The 18,372-nt window shown below is 41.6% G+C and overlaps 1 protein-coding gene across 1 annotated transcript; it reads left to right on the forward strand.

The window, feature by feature from the left end:
• The first annotated feature begins 319 nt into the window (after positions 1-319).
• med1 (mediator complex subunit 1) lies at positions 320-13,572 on the forward strand. Its single transcript, XM_031749062.2, has 16 exons — positions 320-512; positions 2,218-2,324; positions 4,544-4,622; positions 4,704-4,758; positions 5,095-5,227; positions 5,571-5,599; positions 5,765-5,836; positions 6,152-6,226; positions 6,601-6,764; positions 6,852-6,963; positions 7,124-7,248; positions 7,356-7,483; positions 7,707-7,908; positions 8,010-8,105; positions 8,863-8,968; positions 9,048-13,572. The coding sequence occupies exons 1-16, from the start codon at positions 344-346 to the stop codon at positions 12,898-12,900; spliced, it is 5,505 nt and encodes a 1,834-aa protein (XP_031604922.2). The 5' UTR covers positions 320-343; the 3' UTR covers positions 12,901-13,572.
• Positions 13,573-18,372: the final 4,800 nt, after the last annotated feature.

The raw sequence follows: 18,372 nt of genomic DNA on the forward strand, positions 1-18,372 counted from the left end.
TCATTTTGCCACTGTCTTACTATAAGCTGAAAAGGCTTTTATTTTTGAAGCGATAAAGGCAACTGTTTCGTTTCTCCTGGTAACGTTGTGATAAATAACCCAAAGTAATTGTTACAACGTGCAAAATGCTAAGTCAGAACCTTAAAATGTTTATACTATTTTAAATGTGCTCGTGTGTGTTATATATACGCACAAGCATGCAAAAAAAATTGATACATAAAATTTAAAAAAAAAATAGTCTGGAGAATACACACAAATAGGGAAAGGACTCACCCAGGAGAAAAAAAATCGCTGTCCCTCGCTTGCTATGACGAGTTTATAGTAGTACGGAAGCCCGGAGAGGATGCTAGGAACCCAAAGCGGGGAAGTCGAAGTGGAGAAGGGGGGTACAATGGCGGCGGGGCCTGGTGTTTCTATGCAGAGCTGCAGCCCTGCGAGGGAACTTTCTATTTCAGTTCAGCAGGGAGGAAATCAGACTCATGGTGATCGGGTTAAAACCGAAGAAGTAACGGGTAAGAACGCGACTCGTGCGTTATTTTTCGTTGCTTTACTGATAATTTATTTTGCGACTTGGGCTATCAATGGCTAACTGCTAAATCAGCCCACTATGTTGGCGAGTACTGCTGCTTTTTGTGTATGTTTTATAGATTTTAAATCTATCTGTGGGTACCATATAAACACAATAACCCCAGATTGTTAAGTGCGGCTTATCTGTACAAGGATTGGTGTTATTTTTTTGGTGTGCTTAAAGTCACGTTAGTTGCCTATCTGTAATCAGCTAACGGCTAACGTTAGCAACTTGCTAACGTCAACTTTCTGCAAACACCGATGATAGGTAGGTCGTGCAAGACAGGGCTCTGAATGTATAAACACCACACAAGTTTTGCTTACCTATTCAGTGTGTAGAGCAAAAAATGTCAGTCTGTCCACCAGTTTGGCAAACTGTGTAATAAGCTGCAACATTATAATAGCTCATTATCGACATGTTTTGACAACACTAGACATCCTAGACTAACAGCCTGGTAAAGGGATGCCAACACTTTTATTTAAAGTTGTTGTTGTTGTTGTTTTTTCCCCCAAAGAGCTGACAAATCCTACCACCCAGCTAATGTATAAAAATCATGCCAGTGGCCTACCTACGTGAGACATCTGCCTGGGGCACAAATAGTACAAGTGGGAGAAAGATGATGATAATGATGTTGTTGTCATGCTCTCATGTCACTCGTGAAAATATAGAGGAAAGAAAGTATTTTTATACTTATATTTGTTACAGTACACATTTGGCTTCCAGTTTGTTTGGAATTCGTAGATGATGATAATACCTACAACACTATTAGACCTCGGGCCACCAGGATGGGCTGTGCTATGTTGATCTATCTATCTATCTGTCTATGTATCTATCTATCTATCTTTGATCAGTGGTCTTTGATCAGTGGTTGTTGATCAGTGGTCGTGACATATTGCATATTAATAATCAAGAAAGGGACCTCATAGCCCACTGTTCGCCAGTGGTCCTAGTTGCAGTCATTAAACAAATGTACTCTTTGTAAGGTTGAGGAAACCTGCAGTCAGCTGAGACTGAAGAAGTCACTTGGATGAGTGACAAACTGTTTCTCCTGCTGAAAAAGCTACATTTTTGGGATTCCTGCTGATCTACATTCAAAAACATGCACAAAACTTTTTTTTTTCTGCATAGAGTTACACTAAATAAAAATGTGTTTGTGTGTTTTAAGTTGCTATTTTATTTCTTTAAGTTTTATTTTGTTGTTTTTATTGCCTTACCACATGTAGCTTTACAACGTTTTAACTTCAATGTTTACCACTTCTTAGACAAATGCCACATAGAAGTTTGAACGTGAAGTTTTTGTATAGCCTTTCACACAGGTGTTGATTAACCAAAATTATTTCTAAACAGTATAGTTTGTGGTTGTGTTTTTCTCAGAATAACAAGGATAATAGAAATGCCCATAAAGATATACAATATAGCTTAGCAGCAACTCCATTAGCTGTTAAACTGACAAAATAAAAATGTGTTTGTTTGATGAAATTAGTTTTGGCCAAGAGGAATAGTAAAAACTTTGTCCTTGTATTACATAAATATGGTTATTCTGGGTGGCAAAAAAGATCATAAACCTCTCCTTTAAAATGCAGAACAGAATAGGTGTCTGAAATTTGCTTAAAAGTTATCTAAATGCATGTATTTTCTTTTTAATTTAGAAGCAGAGAAGCAGAGTCGCATGGCAGCTCTGCTGGAGAGGCTTCACGCCAAACACAATGCTTCCCGGCCATGGCAGGAGACCTGCAAGGTTGTGCGTCAGGCCATGGTGAGAGAGACATACACCTTTCTATAAGTGATTTGTACTAATTTCAAAAGCATTATTTTACATCAGTAAAGGCAGGAAAGAGGCATCTGCAGCAAGGCCCTTATGATAAAATCTGTGGCGCCTTTGTGAATAGAAAGCCAAAAACATCCTCAACTCTATTTCTTGAAACAGTAAAAGGCACCACCTAGTGGTGCAGTTTAGCTCTACAGAAAAACCAAGTGTTTTCATGACTTAGAAAGACTTTGACTTTAAGGGGAAAGTCATACAATATATTCTCTACAGTTGTATAATATACCAGTTTTAAAAGGCCTTAACAACATTATAAACACACAATATCCACCGTGACCCATCTGTTTACTTAACAATCCCACATCTGGGGCCTGTTCTTCGTACCTCGCTTACTACATCCAAGATCAAATGACACATCCAAGATCAAATCATCGCGCTAACCGTGAGCTCGCTAATCCGGTTCTCCGAACGCACCTGTTGTTGACGATTAGTATAGCTGGATGAAGTAATCTGAGATCACTGGGTGGCTTAAAAGGGGCTACGCATCGATAGTAGAAACATTGATCGGCAACCCTGTGATTGGTCGGCGAAGATGTGGAAGGAGCGCACTCAGTGTATTACGGCAGCAGAGCAAGAACTCTTGATTTTGGGATATCAGGAGTTTCAGAGTTTAATTAAAACGCAGGGGAACACTGCAAAGGCTGCAAAAGCAAGGAGAGAGGCTGGCAGAAAGTTGCTGACAAATTACACTCGTAAGTGATCCATGATATTACATTATATCATGTGATATTATATTATACCACATTATATTATATTACACCATATCCTCTTCCACATTAGAGCCACAACAGGACCCACTAGAACATGGGAACAAGTAAAAGTGAAATATAGGAATATTCTACAGAATGGTAATATTTATCACTTATATTGCTTTTAGTCTATGACAAGAGACCCTGGAATAATCTGTTTGTTTGTTCATAACAGCAACCAAGAAAAGGGCAGAGCACATAAAGACAGGTGGTGGTCCTGCACCCCTCGTCACACCCCTTTACGTGCTGTGCCATTTATTGACATTGTGGGTTTTCTTGTGTGTGGTTTGACATAACACTCCATCACTTTTACCTGTTCCCATGCAAGGAGTGACTGAAGCATGCACAGTAAGTCGGGAGTAAGTATATACAGTACAGTAAGTATATATATATATATATATATATATATATATATATAGAGAGAGAGAGAGAGAGAGAGAGAGAGAGAGAGAGAGAGAGAGAGAGAGAGAGAGAGAGAGAGAGAGAGAGAGAGAGAGAGAGAGAGAGAGAGAGAAAGTAAATAAATACCCTCACGGAGAATCGATATCTCTCTATGAGCACACCGTCGCGCTGAGCTAAAGGATCCCTTCTATCCCGCAATATACGCTAAATTCTGTAAACTCTCCTTATCAATCTTGCACCTTCCTTGCTCGCGCGTACAAACGGACAGGACATGGCTGCGACAGACTTCCCAAATCCACCTTCGCTTTTATAGCCGTGGTCTCTCATCTTGATTGCACGTAGTAATTTACTATTACTACTCTAAAATATGAATTACATCTGACATGATCTACTACATGTAATAGAATGGTTAATAGTACATTTCCCTTTTTTTCGGAAATGACCTGTATGTATCTGTATGCAATCAATAAAAGAATCAAATACATTATCTTTAGTTACATTGATAATATTTATTTATGGTAAAACAGTGGAGAAATATCGCTGTTGCTTTCGTATAACTGCAGCGGACATACCTGAGTGGCCGCGATCTAATCCTGTTTACATAAAGTAAACCTGCTCCCGAGCAGGCTTACTCTTACGGATCTGTTGCTATGACAGCAAGTCCCAGATGAGCTTCGGAGAACCGAACGATCCAAGATCACGCGAAATCGTCAACATTCAAATCCGGCTAACTTACTTAGCGAGGTACGAAGAACAGGCCCCAGGTCACAACTTAACAAGTAATCACAACAGAGAACACATTTAATGTCATTAAACATATAATAGCATGAAAGGTATTTTCTTCAGTAACTTAACTTCTGGATAAATAAAGCTGTAATGGTGGCATTTAAATTCTTGAACCCAGTGGAGCAAGTGGAAAACAAATTTTAGATCTTGTTGATTAAGCACATTTTTTGTTTAATGAACTGTTTCTCTTTCTTTCCTCATAATGTGTCCCAGGAGAAACGTGGTGTGATGAATGCAGCAGGTCACCAGCTCCTGCTCAACTGCCTGGAGACTCTGCAGAGAGCTTTGAAAGGTGAGGATGTCAGCTGATTGAAACACAAGGGAGAGCGAGTTGACCTTTTTGTTTAAAAAAACAAACTTCTTTCTTTTTCAGTCTCATCACTTCCCTCTATGACGGATCGTCTGGAATCCATAGCTCGACAAAACATGTGAGTCTCTTAAGGTTTTGGAGGTGGTAAACCTAAACACTGAAAGCAGTGGAAGCTTAACAATGAAAAGCCTTTAGTTTAATATACAGTACAATACAACTTTACTTCAAATGAGAATGAGCTTCTTCATTGGTTAAGTGTGCTACATACAACACATTGCATGATGTTCTTTATTTTACAGTTTTGCTGGCATTTATCCATTGTGAACGTAGTCAGCAACAATATTTATATTTTTGCCAATATACTAAAATTGTTTTAGCTAAAGCACAACAGGAAATGGAGTATAGAAAAGTCATAGCATTATTTTGTAAATTTTTTTTTGCCTTGTTTGCGCAGGCTGGGCTCCCACCTGAGTCCCTCAGGAACGGAGTGCTACATCACAATGGACATGTTTTACGTGGAGGTGCAGCTAGACACCAGTGGCCAGCTAGTGGATGTTAAAGTGGCTCATCAAGGAGAAAGCCCCACGGTCAGTCTAATCACTATGTGGTTCGATAAATTAGTAATAGAAGGCCTTGGTCACACAGGTCTAGAGACCATTCAGTGCACCATTGCAACCTCCACCTAATGGGAAAAATACTAACCAATCACAAGGAGGTTTCCAATGCAGCACAGTATACCTTATTGCAATTACCGGGAATCTTTGGCAACCGTTTGGAATACACATTTTTTCCCTTACAACCAGTGGTTGCCGGGGGTTGCCAACTGGTCTCTAGCTGGCTTGTGTGACTGGGAGAGGCAAATTACATTAAATTAATTTCCACTTAAGTGAAGATTCAGTAATCTTTTTTTTCTTTAATTCTTGGTCACAGAGTTGTCCTGAGCTTTTTCAGCATTTAAGGTGAGTAGAATCCACAAGTGTAATTCAAACTATTGTGGACGATAAGAGACAAACCTGTAGTGCATGGTGTTTCATTTCTGTTAATGATTAAAGTTAAAATTGCAGTTACCTGTTAGAGATTCCTGTTTAATAGCTGACTGAGCCACTTTGTTTCCTTTTTAACAGGGAAAAGAACTTTGAAGAGTTTTCTAAACATCTCAAGGGACTGGTTGATTTATACAAGCTTCCTGGAGACAAGTAAGTAGGCTTGCAGGCTTTGATGTTTGGTTTAGGCTTATCTAAAAGTGTGAGTAGATATTTCGTTCCACATATAAAATTGAATTTACATGTGCTATCTTCCAGATTATGAAAGATTATCTTTTCTTCCATTGTTGAGTTATGAATATGTAATGTATTACTTGGTTTAGGCTTTTTAACTGCTGAGAGACAGGAGAGCTGAAAAGAAAACAGTCAAAGACCAGACTAGTGATAATCTTTTTATAAGATGCATGTGCCATACATCTCTGAATATTGTTTTCATAAGTCTAATAATATTTCCTTTCTGTGTATCAGTAAACTGAAAACCAAGATGTACATAGCACTCCAGTCTTTGGAGCTTGATCTCACAAAGATGATGCACATGTTTAGGTAAGTGAAATAAGTCTTTAATTTACTGTTTAAGTTGCCTTCAGGATCTTTGGACTTTTCATGTTCATCACATTTCTGGGGGCTTTGGTTGTGTGCTATATGTATGTGCTTCTAGAAAATGTCAAAGCATGATAAAAAATAAATCCCTGAAGATTTAATCAGTTTGAACCTGTGGTACTATTAAAAGACCAGGTACACTAATTTTATGAGGGGTTGGGACACCTATTGTTAAAGATCGCAAGGGTCATCTCTTATTATAAGAGACTGTATTTCTGTACATTTGCCTAAATTGTATAAATTAATAATTATGACCGAAGCACTAAATTTGATCAGCTCTATTTTAATGCAGTCTTCTTTGTTTTTATGTTTTCTAGGTTAGCTACCAATGCTAATACAGTAGAAACTATTCTGCATGGGAGTGTGGGCTTGCTGACAGCCAGAAGTGGTGGTCACCTTGTTTCTCTCCAGTGCTATGTGTCCCCTTATGACATATTTGAGGAGGGAACAGGCACACAGCTCAACCTAATGGACAACAATGGCAAGTGCATGCAAGACATTGATGTCTTTATCAAGAATAATCTACCAGTCACGACCTGTGTAACTTACTGGATGCTTGTTGTTACAGTGCCGCGCTCTCTGGGTGTCAGTGTCTCTGTTACAATTGAAGGAACCTCTTCTGTCTATAAGCTCCCAATTGCTCCACTGATCACAGGATCCCACCCTGTTGACAACAAGGGGTAAGACAATGTTTACCAGTGTTTACAAAGTCCTCCAGTGAGCAACTCTAATCTGTGTAAAACCTGCCATTATGCTATACTGGGAATTGTTCATAAATTCACCACTCTTGCAAATATTAGGCAGTTATCATGGGTAATTGATTTTTTTTCTTTATTTTAGGACACCTTCCTTTTCCACTGTGACCAACTCCAACTGTGTGGACCTGCCAGCTTGTTTTTTCCTTAAGATGAACCAACCCATGCCCTTTTCACTCTCTTTTATCCAGAGGATGGGCAATGCTACTTGTGAGTTTACCTTTTGCATGTTGTATTCACTATTCGTTAACACACATATAAAATATTATTCTTTGTTTAAAAGGTTTAACCTTAATCTCTGTCATTTTTTCCCCCAGCCATCCCAGTATTTGAGACCCCACCCACCTTGTCACCTCTCTACCAGTTAATTGTCCAGAGTCAGCTCCAACGTCTTGAGGAGGGCAGCTCCCCGCCTCCACCCCCGCACAACATGCACTTTTATTCTGTGAGCAGACATTACATGCCTCCACAAATATCAGTGATGTGTTGTAAATCTCTAGAATCTTTTAACTTGCACGTTATTTGGTTTAGGTCTGTCCACTCACGTTGGTTACCCCCAACCTCTTCTTTTGGCTTTAGAATTGTCTCCATTACTTGTATTTATATATCACAGTTATCACAATTTCTGTCACTGGAAGTATCTGAAAACTTCTATTTTTCTTTCTAAGGTGTTACCTGATCAGCAGCACTGTTACTTCCTGAATGGCGATGCCCCAGTGCAAGATGGTCGATCTCTTCAAGGAGCACTGGTGTCCAAGATCCCCTTCCGCCATCCGGCACAAGTACCATTCCTGTTGGATATCATTCGGCATCAGGCAGCCTATAACACCTTGATTGGCAGCTGTGTGAAGCGGACTTCTATCAAAGAAGGTAGGTGACTTCTGATTTTCTGTATTTATTTCCTGTTATTAACATATGTTCTGTTTTCTGACATATTAAATTACATATAATGAGTGTCATTGTTATTTCAGACAGTGCAGGACTGCTGCAGTTTGAGGTGTGTCCTCTTACTGACTCAAGTTTCAGCGTTTCTTTCCAGCATCCAGTGAATGAGTCCCTGGTCTGTGGTAAGCACATACTTTTTGGGAAATAAAGTTGTTTTACTAAAATAGATACATTTAAAGAAAATCACAGCAAACATGATGTTTAGTAACAAGTGCATGAATGGTTTGACACAAAGAGAAAAGACAAAACTCATCAACATGTCTTTATACAACTTTTTTTTCTCCCCAGTAGTCACTTACTACAAATACTTGAAATCCTGATAGAGAGCTTGAAGTTCAACTTTAATTTGTTTATATTTCATGTATTCATTTTTAAGTCAGAGGTTCTGACTACTGAAATTGATGTGACACTGTTGGAGTGGTTGATATTCATTAATTATTTGGGAAATTGGTCTTCTCTGATTGTATAATGGTTTTACAGAGAACTGCTTTTTTACATGGTAAAGTATCTTGGGTTGAGTATATAAAGGTTTTCCCAACTCATTGCACAGAAACACAAAGCCAACAGTTGCAAAGTTTTTTATAAAATTGCCATTGAGTTAAAGTTTATAATTTTAACTAGAGCACTTGACACATGACTGCAGCATGTTGAACCCTTATCTCAAACCTATGTTTGCTGTTTGTCTCTTCGCTTTTGGCTGATATAAAATGTTGACTGAAAAAAAAATCATCCTTGCAGTCACTTCAAGGTTGATTAGCGGGCAGCCACTTGAAACTTTTAGCTTTGGAGTAGATTGCAGTCTGAAGAGGTTCATGTGTTCATCTGCTGGAATATCCTTTGTTTATTGTGTAACTCTTCTATGTGATCTCTTTCCTTTAGTGGTGATGGAGGTGATTGACTCTAGACAGGTGTCCTGCAAGCTATATAAAGGAGTGTCAGATGCTCTAATCTGCACTGATGAATTCATTACCAAAGTGGTCCAGAGGTGAGATGCTAATTCCTTCTAATTGTGTGGTTATGCACGGATTAGTACATGGTTGGTAATTATTTCCTTCCTCTTGTAGATGCATGTCCATCCCTGTAACCATGAGGGCAATTCGAAGGAAAGCAGAAACCATTCAAGCAGACACTCCAGCCCTTTCACTAATTGCACAAACAGTGGAGACTATGGTGAAAAACAACCTTCCACCCTCTGGTAGTCCCACCTATAACATGGTAACAGCTGATGGATCTAATCCCATGGGACTGCCTGGGCTTACAGGGGGCAACACACCTACTGGAGGAGGGCCCAATTTTACAGGTCCAATCACTTCTCTGTATGGGATGTCCCGAACTGACAGGCAAGCTCAAGGAGGAGAGTGCCTAACACCAGGAGCTGTGGCTAGCCAGCAACAGATGCAGCAACAACATCAACAACAGCAGCAAGGTCAAGGACATTCAGATGACTACAGCAAAGTCACACAAAATCCCATACTGACAAGTCTGTTACAGATAACTGGAAGTGTGGGTTCTAGTCCCAGCTCCCAGAATGCACCACAGCCCCACCAAACTCCACCTCCAACATCTTCCCCTGCCAGCAACACCAAGAATCACCCCATGCTGATGAACTTGTTGAAAGACAATCCCACTCAAGATTTTGCTTCACTGTATGGGTCTAGTCCATTAGAGAGACAGAATTCTTCTGGTTCTCCACGGACAGAAGGCATGGGCGGAACCTGCCCTGGAGGTAGCACGAAGGGAAAAAAGAAGCGCCCACGGGGGAATGAAAAGGGTGGCATGCTGCCTGGAACAGCTGGTGGTGGTGGAGGCGGTAGCTTAGGCATGAAGTCTCAACAGTCCTCTTCCATGCCACAGCACCACCAGCACCATCAAGTCACTCATGAGGATGATTTCCACCGTGAGCTCCTCTCTATGGATGTGGACGCATCTCAAAATTCTATCTATGATGTTAACTTGACTAGTGATGGCTTAGACACACCCCATAGCATTACTCCTGCACCAAGCCAGTGTGGAACACCACCGTCTGGTCCCAGCATGCCTTATTCACAGTCTCATGTCCAGTCTCAGCAACAGCAGCCACCAGGTACCGTACCACCTCGTATGGTCCGTCTCTCCAGCTCTGATAGTATTGGACCTGATATCACAGAAATCTTGTCAGATTTACCTGAACAAACTGGCAAAGGCAGTGGTGGGAGCCATGGGCAGCATCCAATGGGCAGCGGTGGGGAGGATGGAGGCGCACTAGGTACCCCTATCCGTGACTCTTCGAGTTCAGGTCAGGGTAGTGCAGTGTTTGACTCAGCAGATATTTTCAATACCAACAGCAATGAGAATCCCTTCACAGACCCCGCTGACCTGATTGCTGAGGCGGCCGGAACTGTTACCACTCCCACTAGTGACTCTTCTTCTACCAACTTCTTCCCCGATGCTGCGGACTTCAACCCTGACCTTCTTACTTCAGGCCATGGTTTCTCCCAGAGCTACTTTGATGACAGTTCTCCAAGTGCTGATGGAGACATTGACCTTGTCAAGGGTTTTGGGGGAAGTAGCCAGCAGAATACCCCATCAGGAACGCCTCAAAATCCTACTCCACATGGACAGAGCACTCCAGAGCCTTCACTAAAGGACCCTTTTGATATTGGGATGGTTTTTGGAGGCAACAGTGGTAGTGGTAAACCACTTCTGGGACAAGCTCCTGATTTAGGAGACACACATGGTGGAGGGTCCCAGAGCCCCCTTTTGAGCATGGGCCTTGGAGGAACATCTTGTGAACCAAAAGTTAAACAACAACAGGGTCTCATGCGGCCAAAAGATGAGAATGGGGGCAGCGGTGGGAGCAGTTCTGGGATGGGAATGGGGAGCAGCTCAACAGAGGGAAAACAGGTGAAGCGTAGCAGGACTCCATCCAGTGAGGGAAAATCTAAAGATAAGCCTCCCAAACGCAAAAAGCTCGATCCTGATGGAAAATCCCCTTCTCACAGCTCAGGAGGGCGACCTTATACACCACCTAGTGGTGGCTCAGGCTCTGGTAGCAGCATAAGTGGAGGCGGTTCCAAGTCTCCTGGTAGCTCAGGACGCTCACAAACCCCCCCTGGAGGTGCCACACCTCCAATTCCCAAAATCACTATTCAGATCCCAAAAGGGACCATAACTGGGGGCAAAACCTCTTCCCATAGTGGATACACCTCCAGCAGTTCAGCCACAAGCAGCACAGGAGGAACTGGAGGAACCAGCAGCAGCAAAAGCCATCATTCACACTCATCGTCCTCTGGAAAGATCAAATCCAAGGAAGGCTCCATGACACAAGGCAACAGCTCCAAACCAGGGAGTGGAGGAGGTGGGCCATCCCAGTCTAAAGGCTCCTCCCAAGGGATGGGTGTTGGCAAGCCCGGATCTTCACCAATCACCAAACATGGCCTGTCTGGGCCTGGAGGTACTGGCGGAGGAATAGGAAGTGGTAATAAAGTTAAGCCTCAGGGGGGCAAGCCTCCTGGTTCACTTATGAATCCCAACATAAAGCCCAACATTTCACCTTCCCATTCTCGTTCCAGTAGCTCTGGTGAAAAATTATCCTCCCCTATGAAGATGCAGCAGTCCCAGGTTCCAGGAACTCCACCTTCTTCCAAGGCCAAATCCCCCATGGGCTCAGGAGGTGGCAGCTCCGGAGGGTCCAAGTCTTCTTCTGGTGGAGGCATGAGCTCACAGAAACCAGCTGGGGGGAGCTCTTCATCTGGTTCTTCATCTTCTTCATCATCCTCCAGTTCCTCGTCATCTTCAGGTTCAGTGGGCTTCTCGGGAGGCTCTCAGTCTCAGTATGGCAGTGGTGGAGGGGGAAGTGGAAGCGGTGGAAGTGGTGGTGGAGGTGGTGGAGGAGGCAGTGCAAGTGGGGGTGGAGGTGGCAGTGGTGGAGGGGCTGGCCAGAATAATGCAAATAACCCAAACGCCAAAGGAAAGTCTCCTAGCCGTAACAAGAAACCCTCTCTAATAGCAGTCATAGACAAGCTGAAGAGTGTTGGAGGAGGAGGAGTAGGGGAGGATGGTTGTGAGGTAGGGCCACCAGTAGGGGGATCTGGTTCGGCATCTACTCCTGGCGGTGGGTCTGGAAATGTTCCCAGTGGGTCTTCAAACATGGCGCCTTCCAAGCATGCCTCATCCTCTCAAAGTGGTGACTATAAGCGGGAAAAGTCTGATAAAGAGGCAAAGGCAAAAGTGTCAGTGTCGGGGGGAAGCAGTGGGGATAAAAAGTTGATGGACCCAAAAACAGGTGGGGTAGGTTCGACTGCTTTGGCCAAGATTATAATTAGCAAACCAGACGGTGGCTCTCCAAGTATCAAGGCTAAAGTGACCCTACAGAAAGCAGGAGAAGGATCTGGTGACAATATGCGTCCTCAGATTTCTAGCCTGAAAGCTTCTCCACTCTTCAGTGGCTCGACTCCCAAACATGACCGCTCCTCCCCCAGTCACAGCCGCTCACCAGGATACACCCCACTTAACCAGGATAGTGAGAGCGAGTCAGGAAGCAGCTCAGTGGCTGAAAAGTCTCACCAGAACAGCCCTAGCTCGGATGATGACCAGACCATGCGCCCACTTCCTCCCCAGGACTACATGAGTTCTATTCCCCTTAGCTCAGGTGAGAAACATAAGAAACACAAGAAGGAGAAAAAGAAGCAGAAGGAGAGGGAACGGGAGAGGGACAGAGACCGAGAACGGGACAGGGACAAAGAGAAAAAGAAATCTATGTCCATGGGGCCGTCTTCTCATCCATTAAAATCAGACAGTTGGTCAAGGTCTCCCATCTCAGCTTCAGAGTCATCTTTGTCCATGTTAAGTTCAGATCGGCCTTCCCGGCCGAGCCCAATGTATATGAGAAATGAAGATGATGACCTCATGGACTCAGCTCTCACTGGCAACCTTTAATTTGATGTAGAAAGTGCTTTGATTTCACTCATTTGTTGTCAAATTTTAACCCATTCCTTTTAAAACGTAAAGTAAACTTCTATTTATTTTATTCAAGCTGCAGGTTAGAGCTGGATATAGGAATATTAAAGCTCTGTAACTGATCATTGAACTGTTAAAGCTGTATTTTAGTTTTGTATTTTACTGTATGAATACTGATGTATAATGTTGGGGAGGTTAGGATGCCAGGTTTATGTGAATGTGAACGCTACACATAAAAAGCCACATCCGAATTGAGAAGTTAACCATTTTTGTCTTTCCTGTGATGTCAGATGTTTTTATTTTTTTTGGTACGTTTCCCCATTTCTTTATCCATGTAATCCATCTACAGTCTGCTTATGTCATAAAAAACGATGGGTTGCTATTATACAGTATGACATCTATTGAAAGTTATTGTATAGACAGAAGCGTACAGCGGTTACTTGCCTTGTTTTTCACAAAAAACGTCACATTTTTAGATTTTTGATACATTTTAAATTGTTAACAAGTAAATTAGTGTAGGTAAAAAGACTAACTGAAAATGATGATGATGCCGATGGTGGAGTAAAAGAGACATGCAGTTATTTTTTATAACTGGAATTGTTTTTGAAGGTTGGAATAAAAATTTCACATGTGAAACAATTTCCTCATTAATATGTTTTGGGAGATTTGATTACTGTAACTTTCTGTCAAACAAAAATCCCAGTCGCAACCATTTAGAGAAAGCGAGGAAAGTGTCCGTGGCACTAGATGGCAGCAGTGTATCAGGCTCTATTTGTGGCTGCAGAATTACAGGGTGCATTATAATGAGTCATGTTCCCAAAGGTAATGTGTGGAGGTTAAATGGATTTTCGCATCTTTATTCACAGGTATTATAAAGGATGATTTGTAGATTCAGAGCGCAACTAAAGGTTTTTTCTTGGCTCACGATGGGCCCATTTTGAGCCTCCAAATTGACAGAACTAAGAGATGTTTATACTGTCATATTTAACATCAACAAAATACTTGTGTTGACGTAATCTTTCTAAGAAACTAACAGGTGTTAAGACCTAACAGTACAGATGTGCCAGATTGAGTTGGTGTAGTTTTTTGATTTGGTGCTATAAAGAAGTATGACTTTGTAGCACCAGATACATACCTGGTTACCCTTTAACTCAAAGCAACATCTGTGTATCACTGTGGTATGTATTGTCTTTGCGAAATTATTAGACATAAGACATATACTCTTTAACAAGTAGCTGAGGTGTACTTAGTAAAGCAAATATCTAATCAACCAATAAGATGGTAGCTCAACTCCATGAACTTGTGCATGTAGATGGCCTGCTGAAGTTCAAACTGAGCATCAGAATGAGGAAGAACGGTGACTTAAGGGACTTTGAATGTGGCACAGTTGTTGGTCTCTAGGGTTTACAGTGAATGGTCTGAAAAAGATTGTGGTGTAATGCGTGGGAAATATTTTCTTGGCACACTTTGGGCCCTTATTATCAACTGAGCATTACTTAAACACAGCCTAGCTGAGTATTGTTGCTGACCATGTCCGTCTCTTTATAATCACAATATACCCATTTTCTGATGGAGTATGATGGAGTCATGATGCAGCTACACATAAAGCAAGGTGATCAAGTTGTGGTCAGGCCAACATCACCATCCATAGTAGCAAACTTCCAGCACAGCTCAAAAATGTGTTAGCTAAATTAGACTTTAAAAAATGGGGCAGTCTAAAATGTTGGGTTGCTGAGTACTCTGTTATAAAATTTGAAATTGTCAGGACTTTAAATTTGTATCTACATTGCACTGAAGAATGGGATTATTCATGCCAAAGTAATCAATTAATAGAGGAGAAATATAAATAAATATTATGTGCCACGTGACCAGTTCTGAAACCTTCCAGTAACATTGCAGTCAAAGGAGCTTGGAAAAACTGACTGAGAACCTTCACACACATATTCCAGTAACATCACACGGACCTTTAGTCAACATCGGGCTTGTGCCCGAGAGACGATAAAAGACTTTGCACAGGATGAGAGGATTATGGGAAGAGAAGGAAGTATGTGGATATATTCCAAGCAGTCAGAAAGTGTGAGTGACAGGGTCAACAATAGAGAAATTAGCTGTGCTGGAGAAAAAAGGCAGATCAGCAGTTTCAAAAGGTTGGCAGGGAATATCAAGTCAAAGAGCTACAAAGGGAGGATGGAGAGAAGCTCGCAGCTGGAGGATGGCGAAAAGATGGCTTGGTAGAAATGAGAATGTTGATTATAAAAACTTTGGCTGAAAATGCCACTTTAGAAGCTGAAACAGGAGTTCAGCTTTGGGCTACTGTTCCCATAATGAGGGCACACATTCAACATATCGTTTTAGGGTGATGTTTTCTCTTTTGGTGTAAATGAAATGATACATTCATTCACATCATTAAATGTATAAACTGTGTTTGAGGCTATCGGGAAACTGTCTCTACAACATGTCTCTACATATACTGAATTAAATAAGGTGAAAATAAATGCATCTCATGGTTTTGTTTAGTTTTGAAGCCAAAATAAAAAAAACAAACAAGTCAAATTCCTAGCAGTCATGAAGAAAATATGCAAATAGGTGCTTTGAAAGCTGAGACAGAAGAGGAACAGACTGTGCTGCAGCTCAAAAGCAGGATGACTTGATTCCTTTATTATTCACAAGGACATGATAAACCACATTGGCAGTAATGACATTCAAGCAACCTCCTGCTGTGGTGTCGTAGGGTACTTAGCTGCATATGACACCCTGCATTTATCCTTTCCACATATACAGTACAAAGGATCAGATGACTTCGCTTTGGGGCCCTTCAGATGGGGCACTGGGGACATAGACAGGAATGTGAAGCCAATCAAGGTGCACATGGCTGACAATAGCGTTTTTTCTTATTCTTTTTTTTAAATCATTTTTTAAAATCATAAAATAACCATATTAATTTGTGGAAGCTATACAGTTTAGCACTGGCTTCTGGGGAAAAAAACCCTTCAAAAAACAGCCCAGTCAGCAAACCCAAGGAAAAGTGAGGTAATGTTTCAGAGGATCAGCTTGCTAAAAGGTTTGAAGCCAAGCTTGGTTTCATGTGTTGTCATTTGAGACATGAGGCGAGGCAAAGGTTAAAAAGATATTTTTTCTGTCCATACAGGAATATGTCTCATTGATTTTGTAGAATATCAGCAAAATTATGAAGTGATTTGATTCATCAAAGTGCTGAAACTTACTGAAAGTTACTGCAGATTTGTTGCACATCTGTGATGTGAATCTCCTATTCACCACATCCCAACGGTGATCTATTAGATTGAGATCTGGTGACTGTGGAGGTCATTTGAGTACATTGAACTCATCGTCATGTTCAAGAAACCAGTTTGAGATGATATGAGCTTTGTGACATGGTGTGTTATCCTGCTGGAAGCAGCCATCAGAAGATCGGTAGAGAGTGGTCATAAAGGGATAGACGTGGTCAGTGACAATACTCAGATAGGCTGTGGTGTTTAACAAATGCTTAATCTGTACTAAAGGAGTCAAAATTGTGACAAGAAACTATCCACCACACCATCAAAACACCTGGAGCCTGAACAACTAATACAAAGCAGAATGGATCCATGCTTTCATGTTGTTAACACTAGATTCTTACCCTACCAACTAAATATTAGACACTGAGGTAGACAGCGCAATGTTTTTCCAGTCTTCTGTTCTTAAATTTTGGTGAGGCTTCACTGTGCATACCCTTCTCTCTCCTTTGAGATTATTATTTGGAAAAATCTCAGCAGCAGTTTCTGAAAAAGTCAACCATGCCACATTTAACGTCACTAGAATCACCTTTCTTACCCATTTTGATGCTCAGTTTGAACTTAGCAGGTCATCCTGACCATATCTATATGCTTAAATGCTCATTTACACCACTGAGCCCTGCTCTCAAAAACTGACAAAGATGTAACACTAACTTTCAGCACTTATTTCTCAAATCCAGATACACAAAGTTTTAAAAACATGTTTAGTGACATCTTCTGTAAGTTTGGAACTTTACATCACGGGCTTGGTTGGTTGGTTGCGGTCAATAGACTTACATTAGCTTATTTTACCTAACTAGTAACAGAACCAATAACTTAGGGGAATACAGGGAGTGCAGAATTATTAGGCAAATGAGTATTTTGTCCACATCATCCTCTTCATGTATGTTGTCTTACTCCAAGCTGTATAGGCTCGAAAGCCTACTACCAATTAAGCATATTAGGTGATGTGCATCTCTGTAATGAGAAGGGGTGTGGTCTAATGACATCGACACCTTATATCAGGTGTGCATAATTATTAGGCAACTTCCTTTCCTTTGGCAAAATGGGTCAAAAGAAGGACTTGACAGGCTCAGAAAAGTCAAAAATAGTGAGATATCTTGCAGAGGGATGCAGCAGTCTTAAAATTGCAAAGCTTCTGAAGCGTGATCATCGAACAATCAAGCGTTTCATTCAAAATAGTCAACAGGAAGAAGCGTGTGGAAAAACCAAGGCGCAAAATAACTGCCCATGAACTGGGAAAAGTCAAGCGTGCAGCTGCCAAGATGCCACTTGCCACCAGTTTGGCCATATTTCAGAGCTGCAACATCACTGGAGTGCCCAAAAGCACAAGGTGTGCAATACTCAGAGACATGGCCAAGGTAAGAAAGGCTGAAAGACGACCACCACTGAACAAGACACACAAGCTGAAACGTCAAGACTGGGCCAAGAAATATCTCAAGACTGATTTTTCTAAGGTTTTATGGACTGATGAAATGAGAGTGAGTCTTGATGGGCCAGATGGATGGGCCCGTGGCTGGATTGGTAAAGGGCAGAGAGCTCCAGTCCGACTCAGACGCCAGCAAGGTGGAGGTGGAGTACTGGTTTGGGCTGGTATCATCAAAGATGAGCTTGTGGGGCCTTTTCGGGTTGAGGATGGAGTCAAGCTCAACTCCCAGTCCTACTGCCAGTTTCTGGAAGACACCTTCTTCAAGCAGTGGTACAGGAAGAAGTCTGCATCCTTCAAGAAAAACATGATTTTCATGCAGGACAATGCTCCATCACACGCCGCGTCAAGTACTCCACAGCGTGGCTGGCAAGAAAGGGTATAAAAGAAGAAAAACTAATGACATGGCCTCCTTGTTCACCTGATCTGAACCCCATTGAGAACCTGTGGTCCATCATCAAATGTGAGATTTACAAGGAGGGAAAACAGTACACCTCTCTGAACAGTGTCTGGGAGGCTGTGGTTGCTGCTGCACGCAATGTTGATGGTGAACAGATCAAAACACTGACAGAATCCATGGATGGCAGGCTTTTGAGTGTCCTTGCAAAGAAAGGTGGCTATATTGGTCGCTGATTTGTTTTGTTTTTGAATGTCAGAAATGTATATTTGTGAATGTGGAGATGTTATATTGGTTTCACTGGTAAAAATAAATAATTGAAATGGGTATATATT

The sequence above is a fragment of the Oreochromis aureus genome, linkage group 8 (genome assembly GCF_013358895.1).
Source record: "Oreochromis aureus strain Israel breed Guangdong linkage group 8, ZZ_aureus, whole genome shotgun sequence".
Lineage (NCBI taxonomy): Eukaryota > Metazoa > Chordata > Actinopteri > Cichliformes > Cichlidae > Oreochromis > Oreochromis aureus.

Coding starts and splice junctions, on each gene's coding strand:
- med1 (XM_031749062.2), top strand. CDS start 344: ATGCTAGGAACCCAAAGCGGGGAAGTCGAAGTGGAGAAGGGGGGTACA. Junction 6,964..7,123: donor CACCCTGTTGACAACAAGGG/GTAAGACAATGT, acceptor TCTTTATTTTAG/GACACCTTCCTTTTCCACTG. Junction 7,909..8,009: donor GCGGACTTCTATCAAAGAAG/GTAGGTGACTTC, acceptor TTGTTATTTCAG/ACAGTGCAGGACTGCTGCAG.